Source organism: Pseudorca crassidens, chromosome 5 (genome assembly GCF_039906515.1).
Source record: "Pseudorca crassidens isolate mPseCra1 chromosome 5, mPseCra1.hap1, whole genome shotgun sequence".
Classification (NCBI taxonomy): domain Eukaryota; kingdom Metazoa; phylum Chordata; class Mammalia; order Artiodactyla; family Delphinidae; genus Pseudorca; species Pseudorca crassidens.
The window spans coordinates 58,904,695-58,932,083 of NC_090300.1; the positions used below are offsets into that span (position 1 = coordinate 58,904,695).

Sequence of the window (27,389 nt, forward strand, 5' to 3'; positions counted from 1 at the left end):
TTTTTTTAAGTCCTTATCTTAAAAAAAAAAAAAGAAAGCAAGCTTGTGCTCATTCTTCCAAAGCAGCCAATAACCAGATCATGTAGTTGCAAACATAATACAGTGGCACATCTGAAAGCCATAATAGAGCCCCTGGTTCAATTTCTGTGCTAGGCAGACAGACACTGTTGGGAGAACCCATTGTATGCAATATATTGAGAGTCTTGCTAGATTTCCCCTTGCCTTGGCTACCTAGATCACTGGATAATATTTAGAATACGAGATAATCTTTAGAATGTGTTACCTATGTTTTTAAAAGTGGCCAACCTGATTCTCCTAAACATGCTACTTTGGCGTCTTTGCAAAAAGGATTTCTATTGTATTTAGTTTGGACATAATTATCCACTGTCTTCTGGCATATTGCATTTTTAAAATAATATCTTTTTATTTATGCATTGTAGAATCAATGTTAGATTATTTGAATATCAGCAGTGTACTAGCTCCCACACTTCTTTCTCTACCTTTTTGTTTGTTTAACTTCTTTAAATAATCAGCTGAGATGATTCATTGTGATTCAGCATAAAGAACAGAAAATGTAGGATAATAAAGGACTGCTGTTTCCCCTGACTGTAATCATATTGGCAATTTCTTTTCTTCTCTTTAGTGTGCCACAAGATATTTTCAAGATGACATTAAGTAACATTCATTTTTCCCCCAAAATAATCTTCTATTCTGCTTTTAACCACTGTGTTATGCAGAACATAAATCATCCTTTTTCTTGTCACTATAAATCAGTGAAATCTAAGCTGTGATTGTGCAATTGTTAGCACCTTTAAAACTGTGATAAGCTCATCCATAGTTGAGGTACTGTGAAATGCTATTAAAGTAAAAGGCTATGTCTGTCTGATATAAAAATATAGTTTTAGAGTATGACCAGTACATTTCACTCTTAATTTAAAATGAAATTGAGTGGGTTTTTTAAAAATACAGCCATAGAAGAAAAACAAAGGATAGAAATAAACTAAAACATTTTGAAGTATAAACCTCTGAAGAGAGGCCACAGTAGTAGGCAGTAAAATCATTATTTAAAATAAGACAGTTACAAATTTGTTCAGGAGATTGTAGAACAGTCATAAAACACACAGGTTTCTGCCAAGCAGAAACTCAGCAAGATATGAAGTGCTTCAGGTTGAGGTAGTTTGTGCCAGTCCCAGACACTAGCAGGTTAGAACATGTGTAGGTTCAAGGGGTGTAGTCAGCACTGTAGTTACTGATCATACCCAGAAGCCTCAGAGGGCTTGTGGATAGGATGTGTGTTAAATAACTTTGAGCTTCTGATCTGTTGGAGGGTGTTTTAGGATCCTATATCAAGGGTCCTCAAAAAGAACATGTTTTCTGAGAAGCACCTTGTCATTTTAGGGGTCACTCCCCAAAGCCCCAGGTAATCTGCTAAGTGCCTTACATTCACTGTGACATTGCTCTAACACCATGAGCTGAGTTGAGTATTAAGATCAATATAGAGATTAAGAAATGGGCTCAGAGAGAGTCTGAGTCTTACTTGGTTGTATACGTTTAAGTGGTAGATTTAGGGCTTGAATATAGGTCCATCAGATTCCAAGACCCCTGCCCTTCATGCTACCCCACCCTGCCTTCTGACTGGGGAGAACAGTGCAGGGTGGAGGTTGGCTAGAAGGCAGGCGATTCCCTGAGTAGCAGGGATCTGTTTCCTCCAGTACATTTTAGAGCCTCTTCTGAACTGGCTTGCTTAGATCTCAATATCCACTGACTGGTAATTCCTCCTTCCTTCCCTCCCTCCTCCCTCCCTAACTCCTTCCTTCTTCCTCTTCACTTAATATTATTACTGCTTTTAATACCCAGCTCTGTCCTCTCTGTAGCAAGCTAGAAAAATGGAAGGGTTTAAGCTGGATGTGGATTCATCCTCTAGAAGGGTGAGCGAGGACTGAGGGAAAGGAAGGGAAGACTAATCAGTATTGTTTCCAGATGGAATACCCTACCTCAACTGCTTTAATATAGATAAGTTACAGAACTTTTAAGAGTTCCATTAGAGATGCCCTTGATTTCTGCGTAGTTCCATGATCTCTCAAGTTTCACTTCTTCCCTGGGGTCTAATTAGAATATTGGTATATACAATGATCTGTTCCTTCATCCTCATGAGCATTTATTTCACTTCATACTTATTTATTCCCTGGTTTTGGGCTATTTCTAACTAGATTAGGAATTTATTAAGACTGGAGATTTAATCTTTTATGTCTTTCTTACAGAATGAGTACTTATCGAAAAACACACAAAACAGGACTCGATAAATACTTATGGAGAATACATTTGTATTTTCCATAGAGATGGAGAAAAAACGGCAAACTGTTGCCGTTTGAAATTTAGAAGTACATTTCAATTGTCTCTTGAATAATATCAAGATAATTTCAGTAGGTAGTCTCAATAATTTGGTATTATATTAAGGTTGCTATTCAATATTTATCACAAATCATTATGTTCTGCTATGCTATAAAAACTTACTAATGGTTGGCTTTTCACCACAAACAAAGATATAAAAGGATCATTTTAAAGGTAGGCTGTCTAATTCTTTTTTTTTAATTGAAGTACAGTTGATTTACAATGTTGTGTTAATTACTGCTGTACAGCACAGTGACTCAAGTTATACATATATATATACATTCTTTTTCATATTCTTTTCCATTATGGTTTATCACAGGATATTGAATATAGTTCCCTGTGCTATACAGAAGGACATTGTTGTTTATCCATTCTATATACACCAGTTTGCATCTGCTAATCCCAAACTCTGAATCCAACCCTCTCACACACCCCTCCCCGCTGGCAACCACCAGTCTATTCTCTATGCCCGTGATCCTGTTTCTGATTCATAGATAGGTTCATTTGTGTCATATTTTAGATTCCACATATAAGTGATATCATATGGTATTTGTCTTTCTCTTTCTGATTTACTTCACTTAATATGATAATCTCTAGTTGTATCCATGTTGCTGCAAATGGAATTATTTCATTTTTTATAGCTGAGTAGTATTCCATTGTATATATGTACCACTTATTTATCCATTCATCTGTCGATGGACATTTAGGTTGTTTCAGTGTCTCAGCTATTGTGAATAGTGCTGCTATGAAAATAGGGGTGCATGTATTTTTTTTGAATTATAGTTTTGTCTGGGTATATGCCCTGGAGTGGGATTGCTGGATCATATGGTAATTCTATTTTTAGTTTTCTGAGGAACTGACATAATGTTTTCCACAGTGGATGCACCAAGTTACATTCCCACCAACAGTGCAATAGTGTTCCCTTTTCTCCACACTCTCTCCAGCATTTATTTGTAGACATGTTAATGTTGGCCATTCTGACCAGTGTGAGGTGATACCTCATTGTAGTTTTGATTTACATTTCTCTAATGATTAGCGATGATGGGCATCTTTTCATGTGCCTATTGACCATCTGTATTTCTTCTTTGGAGAAATGTCTCTTTAGGTCTACTGCCCATTTTTTGATTGGGCTGGGGTTTTTGGTTGTTGTTGAGTTGTCTGAGCTGTTTGTGTAATTTGGAAATTAAGCCCTTGTAAGTCGCATTGTTTGCAGATATTTTCTCCCATTCTGTAGGATGTCTTTTCATTTTGTTTATGGTTTCCTTTGCTGTGCAAAAGTTTGTAAGTTTGATTAGGTCCCATTTGTTCATTTTTGTTTTTATTTTTATTGCATTGGGAGACTGACCTAAGAAAATATTGGTACAATTTATGTCAGAGAATGTTTTGCCTCTGTTCTCTTCTAGGAGCTTTATGGTGTCGTGTCTTATGTACATAAGTCCTTAAGTCATTTTGAGTTTATTTTTTTCTTTGGTGAGAGGGGTGTGTTCTAACTTCATTGATTTACACGTAGCTGTCAAACTTTCCCAACACCACTTGCTGAAGGGACTGTCTTTTTTCCATTGTATATTGTTGCCTGCTTTGTCAAAGACTAGTTGACCATAGGTGTATGGGTTTGTTTCTGGGCTCTGTATTCTGTTCCATTGATCCGTATATCTGTTTTTGTGCCAATACCATGCTGTTTTGATTACTCTAGCCTTGTACTATTGTCTGAAGTCTGGGAGAGTTATGCCTCCTGCTTTGTTCTTTTTTTTTCAGCACTGCTTGGCAATTCTGGCTCTTTTATGGTTCCTTATGAATTTTAGGAGTATTTGTTCTAGTTCTCTGAAAAATATCACGGGTAATTTGATAGAGAATGTGTTAAATCTGTAGAATGCTTTGGGTAGTATGGCCATTTTAACAATATTAATTCTTCCAATCCAAGTGCATGGGATTTCTTTCCACTTCTTTGAATCATCTTCAGTTTCCTTTTTTAATGTTTTATAGTTTGCAGCATATAATTCTTTCACCTCCTTGGTGAGGCTTATTCCTAAGTATTTTATTTTGGGTCTTGCAATTTTAAAAGGTATTTTTTTACATCCCCTTTCTAATATTTCATTGTTGGTGTAAAGAAATGCAACTAATTTCTGTATGTTAATCTTGTATCCTGCTACCTTGCTGAATTTGTTTATCAGTTCCAGTAGTTTTTGTGTAGAGTCTTTAGGGTTTTCTATATATAGTATCATATCATCTGCATATAGTGACAATTTTACCTCTTCTCTTCGCTTCCAATTTGGATACCTTTTTCTTTTTCTTGTCTGATTGTAGTGGCTAGGACTTCCAACACTATGTTGAATAGAAGAGGTGAAAGTGGGCATCCTTGTCTTGTTCCAAATTTTAGTGGGAAGGCTTTGAGCTTTTCACCATTGAGTATCATATTGGCTATGGGTTTGTCATAAATAGCTTTTACTATCTTGAAATACATTCCCTCTATACCCACTTTGGTAAGAGTTTACCATCCTTGTGAAGTTGTGATGAATCCCACTTGGTCTTGGTATATGATCTTTTTTATGTGTTGTTTGATCTGGTTTGCTAATATTTTGTTAAGCATTTTTGCCTGTATATTCATTAAAGATAATGGCCTGCAATTTTCATTTTTGGTGGTGTCTTTGTCTGGTTTTGGAATCAGGGTGATGGTGGCTTCTCTTCTTGACTCGGTTTTTGTGGGCTGCATGCTTCAAGAAATTTGTCCATTTCCTCTAGGTTGTCAAATTTGTTGACATATAATTGTTCATAGTATTCCCTTATGGTTATTTGTATTTCTGCAATATCACTTGTTATGTCTCCTTTTTCATTTCTTATGTTGTTTGTTTGGGTCCTCTCTCTTTTTTTTTTGGTGAGCCAGGCCAGAGGTTGTCAATCTTGTTTATCCTTACAAAGAAGCAGCTCTTGGTTTTATTGTTTTTTTTTATTATTTTTTAAATCTCTATTTATTTCCTCTCTGATCTTTATTATTTCCTTCTTTCTGCTGACTTTAGGTTTTGTTTGTTCTTCTTTTTCTAATTCTTTTAAGTGGTAGGTTAGGTTTTGTGAGATTTTTCTTGTTTTTAGAGGAAGGCCTATATCACTATAAACTTCCAAGAATGCTTTTTATGCATCTCATAGATTTTGTATGGTTTTCATTGTTTTTTTAACAACTTTATTGGAGTATAAATGCTTTACAATGGTGTGTTACTTTCTACTTTATAACAAAGTGAATCAGTTATACATATACATATGTCCGCATATCTCTTCCCTCTTGCATCTGCCTCACTCACACCCTCCCTATCCCACCCCTCTAGGTGGTCACAAAGCACCGAGCTGATCTCCCTGTGCTATGCAATTGCTTCCCACTAGCTATCTGTTTTACATTTCATAGTGTACATATGTCCATGCCACTCTCTCACTTTGTCCCAGCTTACACTTAACCTTCCCCGTATCCTCAAGTCCATTCTCTAGTAGGTCTGCATCTTTATTCGCAACTTGCCCATGGTTCTTCATGACCATTTTTTTTTTTTTAAGATTCCATATATATGTGTTAGCATGCGGTATTTGTTTTTCTCTTTCTGCCTTACTTCACTCTGCATGACAGTCTCTATGTCCATCCACCTCACTACAAATAACTCAGTTTCATTCCTTTTTATAGCTAAGTATTATTCCATTGAATATATGTGCCACATCTTCTTTATCCATTCAGCTGTTGATGGACACTTCGGTTGCTTGCATGTCCTGGCTATCGTAAATAGAGCTGCAATGAATATTTTGGTACATGACTCTTTTTGAATTATGGTTTTCTCAGGGTATGTGCCCAGTAGTGGGATTGCTGGGTCATATGATAATTCCATTTTTAGTTTTTTAAGAAACGTCCATACTGTTCTCCATAGTGGCTGTATCAATTTACATTCCCACCAACAGTGCAAGAGGGTTCCCTTTTCTCCACACCCTCTCCAGCATTTTATGTTTCTAGATATTTTGATGATGTTTGTGCTGACCGGTGTGAGACGATATCTCATTGTAGTTTTGATTTGCATTTCTCTAATGATTAATGATGTTGAGCATTCTTTCATGTGTTTGTTGGCAATCTGTATATCTTCTTTGGAGAAATGTCTATTTAGGTCTTCTGCCCATTTTTGGATTGGGTTGTTTAATTTTTTGATATTGAGCTGCATGAGCTGCTTGTAAATTTTGGAGATTAATCCTTTGTCAGTTGCTTCATTTGCAAATATTTTCTCCCATTCTGAGGGTTGTCTTTTGGTCTTGTTTATGGTTTCCTTTCTTGTGCAAAAGCTTTGAAGTTTCATTAGGTCCCATTTGTTTATTTTTGTTTTTATTTCTATTTCTCTGGGAGGTGGGTCAAAAAGGATGTTGCTGTGATTTATGTCAAAGAGTGTTCTGCCTATGTTTTCCTCTAAGAGTTTGATATTTTCTGGCCTTACATTTAGGTCTTTAATACATTTTGAGCTTATTTTCGTGTATGGTGTTAGAGAGTGTTCTAATTTCATTCTTTTACATGTAGCTGTCCAATTTTCCAAGCACCACTTACTGAAGAGGCTGTCTTTTCTCCACTGTATATTGTTGCCTCCTTTATCAAAGATAAGGTGACCATATGTGGGTGGGTTTATCTCTGGGCTTTCTATCCTGTTCCATTGATCTGTATTTCGGTTTCTATTCCAGTACCATACTGTCTTGATTACTGTAGGTTTGAGTATAGTCTGAAGTCAGGGAGCCTGATTCCTCCAGCTTGGTTTTTCTTTCTCAATATTGCTTTGGCTATTCGAGGTCTTTTGTGTTTCCATACAAATTGTGAAATTTTGTGTTCTACTTCTGTAAAAAATACCAGTGGTAGTTTGATAGGGATTGCATTGAATTTGTGATTGCTTTGCATAGTAGAGTCATTTTCACAATGTTGATTCTTCCAATCCAAGAACATGGTATATCTCTCCATCTATTTGTATCATTAATTTCTTATATCAGTGTCTTATAATTTTCTTCATACAGGTTTTTGTCTCTTTAGGTAGGTTTATACCTAGATATTTTATTCTATTTGTTGCAACGGTAAATAGGAGTGTTTTTAAATTTCACTTTCAGATTTCTCATCACTAGTATATTGGAATGCAAGAGATTTCTGTGCATTAATTTTGTTTCCTGCTACTTTACCAAATTCATTGATTAGCTCTAGGAGTTTTCTGGTAGCATCTTTAGGATTCTCTATGTATAGTATCATGTCATCTAAAAATACTGACAGCTTTACTTCTTCTTTTCCAATTTGGAATCCTTTTATTTCTTTTTCTTCTCTGGTTGCTGTGGCTAAAACTTCCAAAACTATGTTGAATAAGAGTGGTGAGAGTGGGCAACCTTGTGTTGTTCCTGATCTTAGTGGAAATGGTTTCAGTTTTTCACCATTGAGGACAATGTTGGCTGTGGGTTTGTCATATATAGCCTTTATTATGTTGAGGAAAGTTCCCTCTATGCCTACTTTCTGGAGGGTTTTTAACATAAATGGGTATTGAATTTTGTCAAAAACTTTCTCTGCATCTATTGAGATGATCATATGGTTTTTCTCCTTCGATTTGTTAATATGGTGTATCATGTTGATTGATTTGCATATATTGAAGAATCCTTACATTCCTGGGATAAGCCCCACTTGATCATGGTGTATGATCCTTTTAATGTGCTGTTGGATTCTGTTTGCTAGCATTTTGTTGAGGATGTTTGCATCTATGTTCATCAGTTATTTTGGCCTGTAGTTTTTCTTTGTGACATCTTTGTCTGCTTTTGGTATAAGGGTGATGGTGGCCTCGTAGAATGAGTTTGAGAGTGTTCCTCCCTCTGCTACATTTTGGAAGAGTTTGAGGAGGATAGGTGTTAGCTCTTCTCTAAATGTTTGGTAGAATTCGCCTGTGAAGCCATCTTGTCCTGGGCTTTTGTTTGTTGGAAGATTTTTAATCACAGTTTCAATTTCACTGCTTGTGATTGGTCTGTTCATATTTTCTATTTTTTCCTGGTTCAGTCTCAGAAGGTTGTGAATTTCTAAGACTTTGTCCATTTATTCCAGGTTGTCCATTTTATTGGCATATAGTTGTTTGTAGTAATCTCTCATGATCCTTTGTAGTTCTGCAGTGACAGTTGTTATTTCTCCTTTTTCATTTCTAATTCTATTATTTGAGTCTTCTCCCTTTTTTTCTTCATAAGTCTGGCTAATGTTTTATCAATTTTGTTTATCTTCTCAAAGAACCAGCTTTTAGTTTTATTGATCCTAGCTATCATTTCCTTCATTTCTTTTTCATTTATTTCTGATCTGATCTTTATGATTTCTTTCCTTCTGCTAACTTTGGGGGTTTTTGTTCTTCTTTCTCTAACTGCTTTTGGTGTAAGGTTAGGTTGTTTATTTGAGATATTTCTTGTTTTTTAAGGTAGGATTGTATTCCTATAAACTTACCTCTTAGAACTGCTTTTGCTGCAACCCATAGGTTTTGGGTCATCGTGTATTCATTTTCATTTTTTCTAGGTATTTTTTGATTTCCTCTTTGATTTATTCAGTGATTTCTTGGTTATTAATTAGTGTGTGGTTTAGCCTCCATGTGTTTGTATTTCTTACAGATATTTTTCCTGTAAATGATATCTAGTCTCATAGCATTGTGGTCGGAAAATATATTTGATATGATTTCAATTTTCTTAAATTTACCAAGGCTTTATTTGTGACCCAAGATATGATCTATCCTAGAGAATGTTCCATGAGCTCTTGAGAAGAATGTGTATTCTGTTGTTTTTGGATGGAATGTCCTATAAATATCAATTAAGTCCATCTTGTTTAATGTATCATTTAAAGCTTGTGTTTCCTTATTTATTTTCATTTTGGATGATCTGTCCATTGGTGAGAGTGGGGTGTTAAAGTCCCCTACTATTATTGTGTTACTGTCGATTTCCCCTTTTATGGCTGTTAGTATCTGCTTTATGTATTGAGGTGCTCCTATGTTGGGTGCATAAATATTTATAATTGTTATATCTTCTTCTTGGATTGATCCCTTGATCATTATGTAGTGTCCTTTGTCTCTTGTAATAGTCTTTGTGTTAAAGTCTATTTTTTCTGATATGAGAATTGCTACTCCTGCTTTCTTCTGATTTTCATTTGCATGGAATATCTTTTTGCATCCCCTCACTTTCAGTCTGTATGTGTCCCTAGGTCTGAAGTGGATCTCTCGTAGACAGCATATATACGGGTCTTGTTTTTGTATCCATTCAGCCAATATATATATCTTATGATAGGAGCATTTAATCCATTTACATTTAAGGTAATTAGCGATATGTACGTTCCTATTTCCATTTTCTTGTTTTGGGTTTATTTTTGTAGGTCTTTCCCTTCTCTTGTGTTTTCTGCCTAGAGAAGTTCCTTTAGCATTTGTTGTAAATCTGGTTTGGTGGTGCTGAATTCTCTTAGCTTTTGCTTGTCTGTAAAGCTTTTGATTTCTCCATCAGATCTGAATGAGATCCTTGGCTGGGTAGAGTAATGTTGGTTGTAGGTTTTACTCCTTCATCACTTTAAATATGTGCTGCCACTCCATTCTGGCTTGCAGTTTCTGCTGAAAGATCAGCTGTTAACCTTATCAGTATTCCCTTATGTGTTATTTTTCCCTTGCTTCTTTTAATATTTGTTCTTTGTATTTAATTTTTGATAGTTTGATTAATATGTGTCTTGTCCTTGAATTTATCCTGTATGGGACTCTCTGTGCTTCCTGGACTTGATTAACTATTTCCTTTCCCATATTAGGGAAGTTTTCAACTATAATCTCTTCAAATATTTTCTCAGTCCCTTCTTTTTCTTTTTTTCTTCTGGGACCCCTATAATTCGAATGTTGGTGCATTTAATGTTGTCCCAGTGGTCTCTGAGGCTGTCCTCAATTCTTTTAATTCTTTGTTCCTTATTCTGCTCTGCAGTAGTTATTTCCACTATTTTATCTTCCAGGTCACTTATCCGTTATTCTGCCTCAGTTATTCTGCTATTGATCCCTTCTAGAGAATATTTAATTTCATTAATTGTATTGTTCATCACTGTGTTTTTGCTCTTTAGTTCTTCTAGGTCCTTTTTAAACGTTTCTTGTATTTTCTCCATTCTAGTTCCAAGATTTTGGATCATCTTTACTATCATTATTCTGAATTCTTTTTCAGGTAGACTGCCTATTTCCTCTTCATTTGGTAAGTCTGGTGGGTTTTTGCCTTGCTCCTTCATCTGCTGTGTGTTTCTCTGTCTTCTCATTTTGCTTATCTTACTGTGTTTGGGGTCTCCTTTTCACAGGCTACAGGCTCTTAGTTCCCATTGTTTTTGGTGTCTGTCCCCACTGGCTAAGGTTGGTTCAGTGGGTTGTGTAGGCTTCCTGGTGGAGGGGACTAGTACCTGTGTTCTGGTGGATGAAGCTGGATCTTTTCTTTCTGGTGGGCAGGACTGCATCTGGTGGTGTGTTTTAAGGTGTCTGTGGCCTTATTATGATTTTAGGCAGCCTCTGTACTAATGGATAGGCTTGTGTTCCTGTCTTGCTAGTTGTTTGGAATAGGGTGTCCAGCACTGTAGTTTGCTGGTCGTTGAGTGGAGCTGTGCCTACGCTTTGAGATGGAGATCTCTGGGAGATTTTTGCCGTTTGATATTACATGGAGCTGGGAGGTCTCTTGTGGTCCAGTGTCCTGAACTTGGCTCTTGCAACCAGAGGCACAGCCCTGACGCCTGGTTGGAGCACCAAGAGCCTGTCCTCCACACACCTTAGAATAAAAGGGAGGAAAAAGAAAGAAGGAAAGAAGAAGATAAAATAAAATAAAATAAAGTAAAATAAAGTTATTAAAATAAAAAGTAAAAAATAATTAAGAAAAATGTTTTTTAAAATAATTAAAAGAAGAACAGACAGAACCCTAGGACAAATGGTAAAAGCAAAGCTATACAGACAAAATCACACACAGAAGCATACATATACACACTTAGAAAAAGGGGAAAAAAATGTATATATATCATTGCTCCCAAAGTCCACCTCCTCAATATGGGATGATTCATTGTCTATTCAGGTATTCCACAGATGCAGGGTACATCAAGTTGATTGTGGAGATTTAATACGCTGCTCCTGAGGCTGCTGGGAGAGATTTCCCTTTCTCCTCTTTGTTCGCACAGCTCCCAGCATTCAGCTTTGGATTTGGACCTGCCTCTGCATGTAGGTCACCTGCGAGTGTCTGTTCTTCACTCTAACAAGATGGGGTTAAGGAAGCAGCTGATTCAGGGTCTCTGGCTCACTCAGGCCGGGGGGAGGGAGGGGTACGGATGCGGGGTGATCATGCGGTGGTAGAGACCGGCGTGACGTTACACCAGCCTGAGCCGCACCATGTGTTCTCCCAGGGAAGTTGTCCCTGAATCACAGGACCCTGACAGTGGCGGGCTGCACAGGCTCCCAGGAGGGGAGTTGTGGATAGCGACCTGTGCTTGCACACAGCCTTCTTGGTGGCTGCAGCGGCAGCCTTAGCATCTCATGCCCATCTCTGGGGTCCGCTCTGATAGTCGTGGCTCGCGCCCGTCTCTGGAGCTCCTTTAAGCAGCGCTCTTTATCCCCTCTCCTTGCACACCTGGAAACAAAGAGGCAAGGAGAAGTCTCTTGCCTCTTTGGCAGCTCCAGACTTTTTCCCAGACTCCCTCCCAGCTAGCTGTGGTGCACTAGCCCCCTTCAGGATGTGTTCGCACAGCCAACCTCAGTCCTCTCCCTGGGATCCGACCTCTGAAGCCCGAGCCTCAGCTCCCATCCCCCGCCCGCCCCAGTGGATGAGCAGACAAGCCTCTCGGGCTGGTGAGCGCTGGTGGGAATCTCAGCTTTGTCCTCTGAACCCCCATTGTTGTGCTCTCCTCTACGGCTCCGAAGCTTCCCCCCTCCGCCATCCGCAGTCTCCACCCACGAACGGGCTTCCTAGTGTGTGGAAACCTTTCCTCCTTCACAGCTCCCTCCCACTGGTGCAGGTTCCATCCCTATTCCTTTGTCTCTATATTTTCTTTTTTCTTTTGCCCTACCCAGGTACATGGGGAGTTTCTTGCGTTTTGGGAGGTCTGAGGTCTTCTGCCAGTGTTCAGTTGGTGTTCTTTAGGAGTTGTTCCACATGTAGATGTATTTCTGATGTATTTGTGGGGACGAAGGTGATCTCCACATCTCACTCTTCTGCCATCTTGAAGCTCCTCCCCTCATTGTCTTTTGTCTCAAGGTATTTTTAGATTTCCTCTTTGAGTTCATCATTGACCTTTTTTTAATTTTTTTTGTAGCATGTTATTTAGTCTCCATGTAATAGTTTTTTTCTTGTTTCTTTTTCTGTGGTTAATTTCTAGTTTCATGCTGTTGTGGTCAGAAAAGATGCTTGAGATAATTTCTATACTTTTAAATTTGTTGAGGCTTATTTGGTTCCCTAGTATGTGGTCAGTCCTAGAAAATGTTCCATGTGTACTTGAAAAGAATGTGTATTCTGGGGTTTTCTTTGCATGTAATGTCCTGAAAATATCAATTACATCTATCTGTTCTGCTGTATCATTTAGGATCTTTGTTGCCTTCTTGATTCTCTGTCTGCAACTATTATTGTATTCCTGTCAATTCCTCCCTTTATGTCTGTTAGTATTTTATGTATTTGGGTGCTCCTATATTAGGTGCATATATATTGACAAGTGTAAAATTCTCTTCTTGTATTGATGCTTTTATTATTATATAGTGTCCTTTATCTTTCTTTACGGCCTTTGTTTTAAAGTCTATTTTGTCTGATGTGAGTATTGCGACCCCCACTTTCTTGTTATTTCCGTTTGCATGAAATATCTTTTTCCACACGCTGACTTTCAATTTATGTGTCTCCTTTGCCCTAAAGTGGGTCTCTTGTAGGCATCATACAGTAGGCTCTTATTCTTTTATCCAGTCTGCCACTCTGTGTCTTTTGATTGGAACATTTAGTCCATTGACATTTAAGGTAATTATTGATAGTTATGTACCTATTGTCATTTTAAACCTTGTTTTCCCATTGATTTTATATTTCTTCTTTGTCCTTTTCTTTTTCCTTTTGTGGTTTGATGATTTTCTTTTTTATTATACTTATATTCTCTTCCTTTTGGTTTTAGCCAATCTGTTGTATGTTTTTGATTTGTGGTTGCCCTGTTTTTCAAGTATGTTATCCCCTTCCTTTATCTACTTGCCTTAGACAAGTAGTCATACTGGCTCAAACACATTCTAGGAAAAAACATCTACATATTCTTACTCTCCTCCCCCACATTTTATGATTTTGTTGTCCTCTTTTACATCTTCATGTTAATCTTTTTTGCTTTTCATTGTTGTTATCATCAGTTTCACAGAAAATTTTTAAATTTTTTTTTAATCTGTGTACTGGCATATTTAAGTGATTTATTTTCCAGTTGTAATTTTCTCTTTCCTATAGATTCTTACTTCTTTTGTATTTAGAGAAGACCTTTCAATATTTCCTTTAGGATAGGTTTAGTATTGCTGTATTGTTTTAGTTTTTGCTTGTCTGAGAAATTCTTTCTCTCTCCCTCTATTCAAAATGATAATCTTGCTGGATAGACTATACTAGGTTGCAGAGTTTTCCCTTTTAGGACTTTGAATATATCTTACCATTCCCTTCTGGCCTGCAACATTTCTGAGGAGAAATCAGCTGACAGCCTTATGGGGTTCCCTTGTAATTAACTCTTTGTTTTGCTCTTGCTCCCTTTAGAATCCTCTCTTTATATTTAACTTTTGCCATTTTTAATATAATATGTCGTGGTGTAGGTCTGTTTGGGTTTATCTTGCTTGGGATTCTCTGTGCTTCCTGTACTTGGATATCTGTTTCCTTCTTTAGGTTTGGGGAGTTTTCAACCATAATTTCTTTAAATACATTTTCAATCCCCTTTTCTCTTTCTTCCCCTTCTGGAATCCCTATTTTGTTTGGCATGCTTTATATTATCCTATAGGTCTCTTACATTGCTTTCTCTTTTTTTCTTTAATTTGGCTTTCTGTCTTCTGTACTGATTGGGTGATTTCCATTATTCTATCTTCCAGGTCACTTTTTTGTTCTGCATTATTCATTCTGCTATTCATTGCCTTTAGCTCAGCTTTCATCTCTGCAAATGAGTTTTCTAATTTTTCTTGGTTCCTCTTTATAATTTCTAGCTCCTTTTTACAATACTCTGTATTTTTGTCTAGGCTTTCTTAATTCTTTCAGTATTTTCATTGTCTCCTTTTTGAAATTGGTGTCTATTAGACTGAAGAGTTCTGTTTCATTTGTTCTTTCAGAGGAATACTCTTGGTCTTTTAACTGGGCGTGGTTCCTCTGTTTCTTCATTTTACTTGTATTTCTCTTACTCTGTGAGTTTAGGAGAAACAATTATCTACTGTGGTCTTGAAGGGCTGTTTACATTTGGGGGCACCCCTGTGTAGCTTGTGTGGGTTTAGTATATTTGGTGTGAAGACTGTTTTTAATATGGATACATGTCGCCTTTTTCCTCAGCATGTACTGGTCATTATCCCCTTGATAGGGGTGTGCAGATGTGGTGACTGGTGCCTGGTCTTGGGATTCTCAGTGGTGGTGGTTCAGGCATGCCCCTGGAGCACACGATGGGAGTGGAGGCAGCTTGCAACCACTCCTGGTGTCTGCAAGGTTGGCAGCAGTGGCTCATGAACATTCCTGGGGTCTGAGGGGGAGGCGCAGGGGCCCACGACCACTCCTCGTGTTTGGGCAAGTGGCAGTGGCATCTCACGACAGCCCCTGAAGCCCATGCAGGCAGTGTCCTGCCCTCTGCGAGCATGTGCACAGGGGAAAAGGCTACAATCTGTGCCCAGCTCCTCCCCTTGCACACCCCCCAAACAATGATGACTGGTCTCTAAGCAGCCCAGGCTTCCTCTGAGTACTCCCCCAACCACAGTTGCACTAGATTCCAGCCCCCTTAGTCTATCTCCACACAACCAACCCCAGTCCGCTCCCCAGTTCTGATCCCTGAAGCCCAAGTTCCAGCCCCCAGCCCCCACCAGCACTGGTGGACATGCATCAGGCTGGGAAGTGCAGGGTGGCAGCAATGACCACCTGTGCAGTTCTCCCTCAGCTCTGGCTACCACAAACCAACTGCTATGCTCTCCTCTGAGGCTCTAAAGCTCACCTTCTGTCCCGGCTGATCTCCCTGCTAGTGAGGAAACTTCCCCTGGTGCAGAAACCTTTCCTCTTTCACACCTCCCTCCCAGGGGCTCAAGTCCTGACCCAATTCCTTTCTCACTTTCCTTTTTTTCTTTTTTCCTACCCAGTTACATGGAGATTTTCTTGATCTTTCAGCAGTCTGAGGTCTTCTGTCAGCATCCTGTAGATATTCTGTTAGAATTGTTCCACATGTAGATGTATTTTTGATGTATTTGTGGGAGGTGAGCTTCACATCCTACTACTATTCCATCATCTTGTTCGTTCCCTAGTTCTTTTACCCTTTATATTACCCCTTTCCTTGTTCTTCAGAGGTTTGAGATGCCAGCGCACGGAAAAACTGCCTCCAGATTCACAGGCACTGCAAAATAAAATTGGAAATCTTCATTAAAGTGTATATGGGGAGAAGTGTGATACAGTTGTGGGGGGCCATTATTTGGAGGAAGTGATAAGAAATAATGTCTCTGAGAATAAAATCGTTAGTAAAGCCATTACAGTATTTTTTGTATGCCTTTAGCAAATGAGTTGGTACTAATTTGTGTTTAGTTTACGTGCTCTGATAATGGTAGCTTGTGTTTATATAGTGATTTAAATGCTTAGAAAGTAAAATGACCATTTTCCCCTAGGAAGCTACAGAAGATCAGTATTATGTACTCTGCTCAAGTCCACATTGATAATGACTAAGTAAACCAGGCTCTTATGGTTTTGGATAACAAGTCCTTGGTCTTTAGACTCCATGTACTATGTATGCCTTCAAGATAATTGTATTTACCCTCTTTGAGAGAAATCTCTATCTTCCAGTTGATGTTCTTTGGTCAAATGGACTTATTATTCATTAAAACTGAACTGTTAAGAGCCTCAATTAGTTCTCTGTTTTCTGACATTCACTGTGCCTTAAATAATGTTTTACATATTCTTAGTTTGGGGGTAGTATTATTGGTAGGACATATTTTAATTCAGTTTAGTTTAATATAACCTATCATTACCCTAAAATACGTTCTTTTAAATTTTTTTTCCCTTTTGACTGCAGCTAGTATTGATATTTAGCAAGAAAGTAAAGGAAATAACATTTGTTGATGCTCATCATGAACTAAACATCTCCCTGAGTGATTTTTTAGGTGTAATTTAATATAATAATGTATCCCAAATAAGACATTATCTTATAATTCAACATATACTCGATAAGATATTTAGTAAATGGCTACCGTATATCAGGTATTGTGCTAGGATACGGAGATAAAAAGAGAGAGAAAACATATTTTCTGATCTTATGGGGTTCTTTTCAGTCAAGGAAAGGAGAGATAAGGCTAAAAATATTGCAGATGCTATGATGCTATGATCACAGTACATAATTCACACATTCACTCAGTAAATGATTTGCCAGGCATAGTTTTATGTGCTGGGGAAATGGTGGTGAATGAAACAAACAAAAATCTCTTCCCTCACAGAGCTGACATTCTAGTAGTTATCCTAAGGATCACAAAGGGACAACCACTTGGGTCATGGAAATGGCTATTAGGAATCTTTGGAACATCAGTTATATATCAAAATGATTGTGTGAACATTAGAAGTAAAGCTACTTTTCAATCTGTAACCTCATATCCTTGAAGTAATGCATAGGGTATGCTGTGGTGGCAGGTTTCCATTATCAGGATCCTTTCTGGAACCAGCCAGTTCCTAAAGCTGTCAATTTTGTCCACCCACACCATCATGAAAGATAAATTCATTTAAAGCTAAATAAGGTAAATGGTACAATTTGTCTCACTTGATTTAGTGGTAATGTCTTCAATTCTGTAGTGTATGTTAGATCTGAAGAGATTTTTCTTTTTTAAATGGAAGACTCTTAAGGATGTTGAACTTGCTTTTTCCATTGTTCAGTCTTTCAATTCTAGTGTCATCCAAATGTGCCTTATCCATCTTATTCTTTCCTTGTGCAAAAAGATATTTTCTGTAAGTTTTCCATATATTAAATTTGGTTAACCATAATAAGATAAACCATACTTTCATAAAATGTCATTATTATTATCATTTAAGAGGCTAGATTTTCTCAATGAGCAGAAATACCGCTTCTTGCACCCTCAAGTTTTGTTGTGAAATCAAACAAAATTACTAATGAAAACATCAAAATACCAAAACCCTGTGAACTCCTACATTGATTTTATTCATTTTGTTAATTTCAGTGAACAGAGCACTACAAAGAAGGCTCTCTCTTTGCAGCCCTCATAAAAACCATTTATTTATTTACATAGTTTTCATTTTTTATTGTATTTTTTCTAAAAATATGTTATTGAATCTACTTTGTTTATTCAGTAAACAGTAAACAATTATTGAGTGTCAGAACTATGCTGGGATATAATGAAACTGACATATAAAATCATCCCCATCAAATGAAGGTGACAGAAAATAAAGATCCCTATATGAAAGGTCAGTAGTTCTATGACAGACGTATTTTATACCACAGTTATAATTCTAAACTAGTTTTCATCTTCTTAGCACATAACCTCTCTACAGTGCTTCTTAAACTTTAAGATGTAAGGAATAATCTGAGTAGTATGTTGAAATTGTGATTCCTGGACCCTAGAGAAATTCAGCATGTCTGGGAATCTGCATTTTCACAAAGACCAGGTGTTTTGGGAGTTGGTGACCCTTACCCTTAGACTTCATTTAAAGAAAGAGTTCCTTTGTGACGTTTCCCTTTTGCCGAAACTTTCCTAAGTGAAGGTCCCATAAGGCCTCTTTTCAATCCTCCACCTGTTTATCTTAATGCCATGCTCTCAGGATTTCCAGCTGAGATTTACCAGGTCCATGTGCATCTCATTACCTTGACTTGAAGTAATCCTCCCTAGTGTAGTGCTGACCTTGTTGGAGTCAGTTGTACCTAGTCTGAGAATGATACCACTGACTGTCGCCTCATCCAAAGACTGCATCTAATGGTGCAGCTACCTGGAAGACGATGATGATGGAAGGCCCCCTCGTGATATGACAAAAGAATGCTTTTTAAACAAGGTATTAAGTTTGAACACCAGCTAGGAACTGACTAACTGTAGGGGAGTACTTTAGAAATATTAATCATTTAACTCTCATTAACAAATGTATAAAGCAGGTGCTATTATTATGTTCATTTCACAGATAAGGACACTAAGGCTCAGTAACTTTCCCAACATCACACAGCTACTAAGTGGTAGAGCAGGAATTTGAACTCAAGTCATCTGGCTCCAGGATCTGGTGGCTGTAATTAATATCAAATGCAGCCTTTCCCTTAGTCAAAGGAACATCCTGTGATCCTTTTGCTACCACCATTCATATCAGAATGACTTACAGTAAGTTACATAAACAGAAGAAAAAATAAAACAACAAACAAAAATCATCTCAAAAGGAAAACAAAACAATATAAACATTATATAGGATAGTTTTTAGTGTATTTTCAAATCAAAGGTATATTTCAACTTCAAATTACAGGAACACTCTACAAAGTAAAAAGAGCCCAGTAGACACATAACAATATAGGGTAACATATCTCGTGTTCTCAGAAGGGAAGATAACAATTCATTTTACAATTTTTTTTTTCTTGAAATACAGGATACTCCATTAAGAGCATGAATTTTTGAGTCAGAAAGATAAGGCTTCTAATTCTTACCTGTCATTTACTTGCTTGATGATCTGTGGCAGTTTGCTTAACTTAATTAATTCTCAGCTTCTATGAAATGGACATGCCAATACAGGGTTGGGTGAATATTAAATAAGATAATTATGTGAAGGGCTTGACAGTGCCAGGAACATTGCAGTCTCTCAACAATCAGTTCCTATTTACTGGTATTATTATTATTAGCAGTAATTAGTAGTAGTAGTAAATAAATTTAATACTTTTAGTAGAATATATTTAGCCAGAATATTTTTGGTGGAAGGATTGTAAAAGCAGTATTGATGGTGAATCTTCCTTTTGACATCATGACTATAAAATGTTTACTTTGTGCCCTTGAGATTCTCTCTTCTGAGATTGGCCCATTTATCTTTACCAGGTGATCAACCCAACACGCCTCAACTGCTAGCCCTGGCCTCACGCCTGCGGGAGAGCGCTGAACTCTTTCAATCAGATGAGATGCGTCCTGCTAATGACCCCAAGGAAAGAGCTCCCATCCGTGTGCGGATGCTGAATGAGATTCTCCAAGACATGGAGAAGAGCTTCCTGGTGCAGCGGGCACCTCCAGGGTTTTACAGGTAGGATGTGTGCTCAAAATTTGTATTTTTATGCCTCTCAATGAAATATTTGTGTTTAATGTTCAGAATGTGTACCTTCTGTGAACATAACGCTATTTTTTTAATGTGAAGAAATTATATCTACAATTTTTTAAACAAATTTATTTATTTATTTATGGTGGCATTGGGTCTTCATCGCTGCACACAGGCTTTCCCTAGTTGCAGCAAGCAGGGGCTACTCTTCATTGTGGTGTGCGGGCTTCTCCTTGCTTTGGCTTCTCGTTGCAGAGCATGGGCTCTAGGCGTGCAGGCTTCAGTAGTTGTGGCATGCGGTTTCAGTAGTTGTGGCTTGTGGGCTCTAGAGCACAGGCTCAGTAGCTGTGGTGCACAGGCTTAGTTGCTCCACGGCATGTGGGATCTTCCCAGACCAGGTCTCGAACCCGTGTCCCCTGCATTGGCAGGTGAATTCTTAACCACTGTGTTACCAGGGAAGTCCTATATCTACAATTTGAGGGGCATTCTCCTCCCCCAAAGCAAAGTTCAACTGCATAAATAGAGAATAAAGAAAACTTTTTCTTTATACCTGTAAATATTGATATTATCTGTAGATATAATTTATATCTATATGATAATGGTTTAGCAGTATCATATACAAAATGACTAAGATTTTCTTTTACAATTAAAGTCAATATGAATCAAATGTGTTATAGCTACTGAAAAACCAAATGGATTTATAGGTTGTACTGCGAGAAATACGCTTTCTTGAATGAATCAGGAGATGTCTATATTATTCTGTCCTAGTAAGTCCACTTCTAGAGCATTGGATTTAATTCTAGAAACTGCATTTTAAGAGGGAGTTAAGTATGTTTAATATTCAGGGGAGAGTGGAATTTACAGGAATCTTGAAACAACCAGGGGATTAGACATATTTGGTTAGAGGGTCACAATAGAGTGATTTCTGAAAACATTTTAAGAATTTTAACAGATATTTTAATAAAACAATTTTCACATAGAACAGGGATTCAATTTAGGCTCTTAGAGGATGATACAAATATGTACTTGTTTTTGAGGTTCCAGAAATAGTAGAAATTAAACAAAGGGGGAAAATGGAGTTTAAAAGATAACATGTTTTAAATGTTTTTGTTTTTTTTAATAAGTAACATTTATTGACCACTAAATATGTCTCAGGCACTATGTTAAAGACTCTCCATGCATTAATTAATTTAATCCTGGCAAAACAGCCAATGGATTAGGTACTCTTAGTGTCCCCATCTTATAGATGGAGAAACTGGTATCAGAAAGGCTAAATGACTGGCCAAAATAATAAAGCAGACTTCAGAGAATGTCCTGTCTCTCACTTTACTAAAAATGTTTTTTCTGTTTTTAAAAAATTTTTATTTTATGTTGGAGTACAGTTGATTAACAATGTTGTGTTAGTTTCAGGTGTACAGCAAAGTGATTCAGTTATACATATACATGTATCTGTTCTTTTTCAAGTTCTTTACCAATTTAGGTTATTACAGAGTATTGAGCAGCATTCCCTGTGCTATACATTATGTCCTTGTTGGTTATCTATTTTAAATGTAGCAGTGTGTACATGTCAATCCAAAACAACCATCTATCCCTCCCCCTGACCCTTCACCCAAGCAACCATAAGTTTGTTCTCTAAGTCTGTTTGTTTTGTAAATAAGTACATTTGTATCATTTTTTTAGATTCTGCATATAAGCGATATCATATGATATTTGTCTTCCTCTGTCATATTTCACTTAGTATGATAATCTCCAGGTCCATCCATGTTGCTCCAAATGTCATTATTTCATTCTCTTTAATGGATGAATAATATTCCATTGTATATATATACCACATCTTCTTTATCCATTCCTCTGTTGATGGACATTTAAGTTGCTTCCATGTCTTGGCTATTGTAAACAGTGATGCAATGAACATGGGGTGCATGTATCCTTTCAAACCATAGTTTTCTTTAGATATATACTCAGCAGTTGGATTGTTGGATCGTATGCTGGTTCTGTTTTTAGTTTCTTAAGGAACCTCCATACTGTTCTCTATAGTGGCTGTACCAAATTACATTTCCACCAACAGCGTAGGAGGGTTCCCTTTTCTCCACACCCACTCCAACATTTATTGTATGTAGACTTTTTGATGATGGCCATTCTGACTGATGTGAGGTGATATATCATTGTTATTTTGATTTGCATTTCTCAAATAATTAGTGACGTTGAGCATCTTTTCACGTGCCTCTTGCCCACCTGAATGTCTTCTTTGGAGAAATGTCTATTTGGGTGTTCTGCCCCTTTTACTGGCTTGTTTTTTTGATATTGAGCTTCATGAGCTGTTTGTAAATTTTGGAGATTAATCCCTTATCAGTTGCATCGTCTGCAAATATTTACTCCCTTTCTGTGGGTTGTCTTTTGTTTTATTTACGGTTTCCCTTGCTGTGCAAAAACTTTTGAGTTTAAATAGGTCTCATTTGTTTATTTTTGTTTTTTGTTTCCATTATTCTGGAAGACAGATAGAAAAAAGATACTGCTGTGATTTATGTCAGAGAGTGTTCTATGTTTTCCAGTAAGAGTTTTATAGTATATGGTCTTATATTTAGGTCTTTAAACCATTTTGAATTTATTTTTGTGTATGGTGTTAAAGAATGTTCTAATTTCATTCTTTTTTTTTTTTTTTTTTTTTTTTACATTTAGCTGTCCAGTTCTCCAACCACTATTTATTAAAGAAATTGTTGTTTCTCCATTGTATAGTCTTGCCTCATTTGTCATAGATTGATTGACCATAGATCCTGGGTTTATTTCTGGAATTTCAATCCTATTCCATTAATCTATATTTCTGTTTTGGTGCCAGTACCATACTATTTTGATGACTGTAGCTTTGTAGTATAGTCTGAAGACAGGGAGCAAGACAGTCCAAGAACATAGTATATCTTTCCATCTGTTTGTGTCATCTTTTATTTCTTTCATTAGTGTTTTATAGTTTTTGGAGTATAGATATTTTGCCTCTTCAGGTAGGTTTATTCCTAGGTATTTTATTCTTTTGGATGTGATGGTAAAGGGGATTGTTTCTTTAATTTCTCCTTCTGTTCTTTTGTTCTTAGTGTATAGGAATGCAAGAGATTTCTGTGTATTTATTTTGCCTCCAGCAACTTTATCAAATTCATTGATGAGTTCTAGCAGTTTTCTGGTAGCATCTTTAGAATTGTCTCTGTATAATATTATGTCAACTGCAAAAGGTGACAGTTTTACTTCTTCTTTTCCAGTTTGGATTCCCTTTATTTCCTTCTCTTCTCTGATTGCTGTGGCTAGGACTTCCAAAACTATATTGAATAAAAGTTGCAAGAGTGGGCATCTGTGTCTTGCTCCTGATCTTAGAGGAAATGCTTTCAACTTTTCAATATTTACTATGATGTTGGCTGTGGGTTTGTCATACATGGCCCTTATTATGTTGAGGTAGGTTCCCTCTATGCCCACCTCCTGGAGAGTTTTTATCATAAATGGGTGTTCAATTTTGTCAAAAGCTTTTTCTGCATCTACTGAGATGATCATATTATTTTTATTCTTCCATTTTTTGATGTGGTGTATCACACTGATTGATTTGCAGATATTGCAAAAGGCTTGTGTTCCTGGGATAAATCCCACTTGATCATGAAGTGTGATCCTTTTAATGTATTGTTGGATTTGGCTTGCTAGTATTTTGTTGAGGATTTTTGTGTCTGTGTTCATCAGTGATATTGGCCTGTAATTGTCTTTTTTGTGGTATCTTTGTCTGGTTTAGATATCAGGGTGACAGTGGCCTCGTAGAATGAGTTTGGGAGTATTCTGTCCTCTGTGATTTTTTTGAACAGTTTCAGAAAGATAGATGTTAACTCTTCTCTGAATGTTTGATAAAATTTGCCTGTGAAGCCATCTGGCCCTGGACTTTTGTTTGCTGGGAGTTTTTTCATCACAGTTTCAATTTCATTACTTGTGATTGGTCTGTTCATATTTTCTATTTCTTCCTGATTCAGTCTTGGGAGATTGTACCTTTCTAGGAATTTGTCCATTTCTTCCAGGTTGTCCATTTTATTGGCAAAGAGTTGCTTGTGGTAGTCTCTCCATGAGAGCCTTTGTATTTCCATGCTGTCTGTTGTAACTTCTTGTTCATTTCTAATTTTATTGATTTGTATCCTCTCCCTTTTTTTCTTGATGAGTCTGGCTAAAGGTTTATTGATTTTGTTTATCTCTTCAAAGAACCAGCTTTTAGTTTCATTGATCTTTTCTATTGTTTTCTTTGTCTCTATTGCATTTATTTTGGATCTGATCTTTATGATTTCTTTCCTTCTACCAACTTTGGGTTTTGTTTGTTCTTCTTTTCTAGTTGCTTTAGGTGTAAAGTTAGCTCGGTGGTTTATCTGAGATTTTTCTTATTTCCTGAGGTAAGATTGTATTGCTATAAACTTCCCTCTTAGAATTGCTGTTTCTGTGACCCTTAGATTTTGGATCATCGTGCTTTCATTTTCATTTGTCTCTAGGTATTTTCTGATTTCCTCTTTGATTTCTTCAGTGATCCACTGGTTGTTTAATTGCATATTGTTTAGCCTCCACATGTTTGTGGTTTTTACAGTTATTTTCTGGTAGTTACTTTCTAATCTCATAGTTTTGTGGTTGGAAAAGATGCTTCATATGATTCAATTTTCTTAAATTGACTCAGGCTCGCTTTGTGGGCCAGCCCTTGATCAGTCCTGGAGAATGTTCCATGTGCATTTGAGAAAAATGTGTATTCTGCTGCTTTTGGATGGAACGCTCTATAAATATCAATTAACACCAATTGGTATAATGTGTCATTCAATGCCTGTGTTTCCTTATTGATTTTCTGTCTGGATGATCTGTCCACTGATGAAAGTGGGGTATTAAAGTCCATTATTGTGTTACTGTCAATTTCTCCTTTTATGGCTCTTAGTGTTTTCCTTACATATTGATGTGCTCCAATGTTGTGTGCATATATATTTAAAATTGTTATAACTTTTTCTTGGATTGGTCCCTTGATTGTTATGTAGTGTCCTAGTGTCCTTCTTTGTGTGTTGTAACAGTTTATTTTAAAGCCTGTTTTTTCTAATATGAGCATTGCTATTCCAGCTCTCTTTTGATCTCTATTTGCACTGAATAACTTTACATCACCTCACTTTCAGTCTGTATGTGTCCCTAGATCTCAAGTGGGTCTCTTATAGACAGCATATATATGGGTCTTATTTTTGTATCCATTCAGCTTGTCTATGTCTTTGGGTTAGGGCATTTGATGTTTATGTTTAAGGTAATTATTGATATGTATGTTCTTACTGCCATTTTGTTAATTGTTTTGGATATGATTTTGTAGGTGTTTTTTGTTGTCTTCTCTTGTGATTTGATGCCTAACTTTAGTGTTGTGTTTGTTTGGATTCCTTTTTCTTTTGTGTGTGTATATCTATTGTAGATTTTTGGTTTGCAGTTACCAGAAGGTTTTGATGTATGAGTCTATATATAAACAGATTGTTTTAAGTTGTTGTTCTTTTAATTTCAAACGCGTTTTCAATGTCCTGCATTTGTGCTCTCCTCTTCACACAATTGCTTGTTTTGATATATATGTGTGTAGATGATTTCCTACCTTTACTGTATTTTTGCCTTTACTGGTGAGCTTTTCCATTTGTAATTTTCTGTTTCTAATTATGGCCTTTTCTTTTCTGCTTAGAGAAATTCCTTTAGCATTTGTTGCAAAGCTGGTCTGTTGGTGCTGAATTCTCTTAGCTCTTTCTTATCTGTTAATCTTTCTCTTGATTTTGCTGTCAAAACTGAATGAGTGCCTTGCTGGGTAGAGTATTCTTGGTTGTAGCTTCTTCCCTTTCATTACTTTAAATATATCATGCCACTCCCTGCTTGCCTGTAGAGTTTCTGCTGAGAAATCTGCTGATAATCTTATGGGAATTCACTTGTATGTTATTTGTTGTTTTCCCTTGTTGCTTTTAATATTTTTTGTCTTTAAATTTTGTCAGTTTGACTACTAGATGTCTTGGTGTGTTCCTCCTTGAGTTTATCCTGTCTGGGACTCCCTGGGCTTCCTGGACTTGGGTGACTGTTTTCTTTCCCATGTTAGGGAAGTTTTTAACTATTACCTCTTCAAGTATTTTCTCAGTTCCTTTCTCTCTCTCTTCTCCTTCTGGGACCTCTATAATGCAAATGTTCTTGCATTTAATGTCATCCCAGAGGTCTTTTAGGGGGTCTTCATTTATTTTCATTCGTTTCTCTTTATTCTGTTCTGAGGCAGTGATTTCCACCATTCTGTCTTCCAGCTCACTTACCCATTCTTCTGCCTCAGTTATTCTGCTATTGATTCCTTCCAGTGTGTTTTTCATTTCAATTATTGTATTGCTCATCTCTGTTTGTTTGTTAATTAGTTCATCTAGGTCTTTGTTAAACATTTCTTGTATCTTCTTGATCCATGCCTCCATTCTTTTTTTGAGATCTTGGATCATCTTTACTATCATTACACTGAATTCTTTTTGGGTAGATTGCCTAGCTCCACTTCACTTCATTGTTCTTCTGGGGTTTTGTCTTGTTGCTTTGTCTGGGAGATATTTCTCTGCCATCTCATTTTGTCTAACTTTCTGTGTGATTGTGGTTTCTGTTCTACAGGCTGCCAGGTTGTAGTTGTTGCTTCTACTGTGTGCTCCCTGGTGGATGAAGCTGTCTAAGATGCTTGTGCAGGCTTCCTGCTTGTAGGGAGTGGTCCCTGCTCACTGGTGTTGTAGCTGGTTCTTTTCCCTCATGGCCAAGGACCGAGTCAAGGGGCATGTTTAGCAGGCAGCTGTTTGTTTTCCTCAGGAAGACTTTAAGCAGCCTGTCTGCTGATGAGTGGGGCTGTTTTCCTGCCCTGTTGGTTGTTTGGCCTGAGGTGTCCTAGCACTGGAGCTTACAGGCTGTTGTGTGGGACCAAGTCTTGGTGAGAAAATGGAGGCTTCCAAAAGGGCTCACACCAATGTGTACTACCCAGAACTGTCGCTGCCAGTGTCCTTGTCCCCGCAGTAAACCACAGCTGCCCCCCACATCCACAGGAGACTCTCTAATACTAGCAGGTAGGTCTGACCCAGGCTCTTATGTGGTCACTTTTTTTTTTTTCCTGGATCTGGGTATGCACAGGACCCTGCATGCACCCTCCAAGAGTGGAGTTTCTGTTTCTCCCAGTCCTATGGAATTCTTGCAATCAAACCCTGCTGGCCTTCAAAGCCAGATTCTCTGGAGGTTCCTCCTCCCATTTTCAGACCCCCAGGCTGAGAAGCCTGACATGGGGCTCAGAACTTTCACTCCTGTGGTAGAACGTCTTTGATATATTTATTTCCATTTTGCGGGTCACCCACCTGGGTGGTATGGGATTTGATTTTATTGTGATTGAACCCCTCCTACCATCTTGTTGTGACTTCTTCTTTGTATTTGGATGTTCAGTATCTTTTTTGGTAGGTTCCAGTGGTTTTTTTCAATGGTTGTTCACCAGTTAATGGTGATTTTGGTGTTTCCTTGAGAAGAGGTGAGCTCACATCCTTCTACTCTGCCATCTTGTTTGGATCACCTGTTTTAAATGTTTT

At 37.4% G+C, this 27,389-nt stretch overlaps 1 protein-coding gene and 1 long non-coding RNA gene across 2 annotated transcripts in view; one reads left to right on the forward strand and one right to left on the reverse strand.

Annotated features, from left to right (window-relative positions):
- The window catches only part of NAALADL2 (N-acetylated alpha-linked acidic dipeptidase like 2), a 913,415-nt gene that overhangs the window by 829,591 nt on the left and 56,435 nt on the right, over positions 1 to 27,389 (forward strand). The window contains exon 13 of the mRNA XM_067738075.1: positions 19,599 to 19,797. Coding sequence (XP_067594176.1) covers positions 19,599 to 19,797 — 199 coding nt within the window. The remainder of the gene's footprint in view (positions 1 to 19,598; positions 19,798 to 27,389) is intronic.
- LOC137224924 (uncharacterized) overlaps positions 1,907 to 27,389 on the reverse strand; it is a 649,859-nt gene continuing 624,376 nt past the window's right edge. The window contains exon 12 of the long non-coding RNA XR_010943572.1: positions 1,907 to 15,940. This is a non-coding gene — a long non-coding RNA (uncharacterized lncRNA). The remainder of the gene's footprint in view (positions 15,941 to 27,389) is intronic.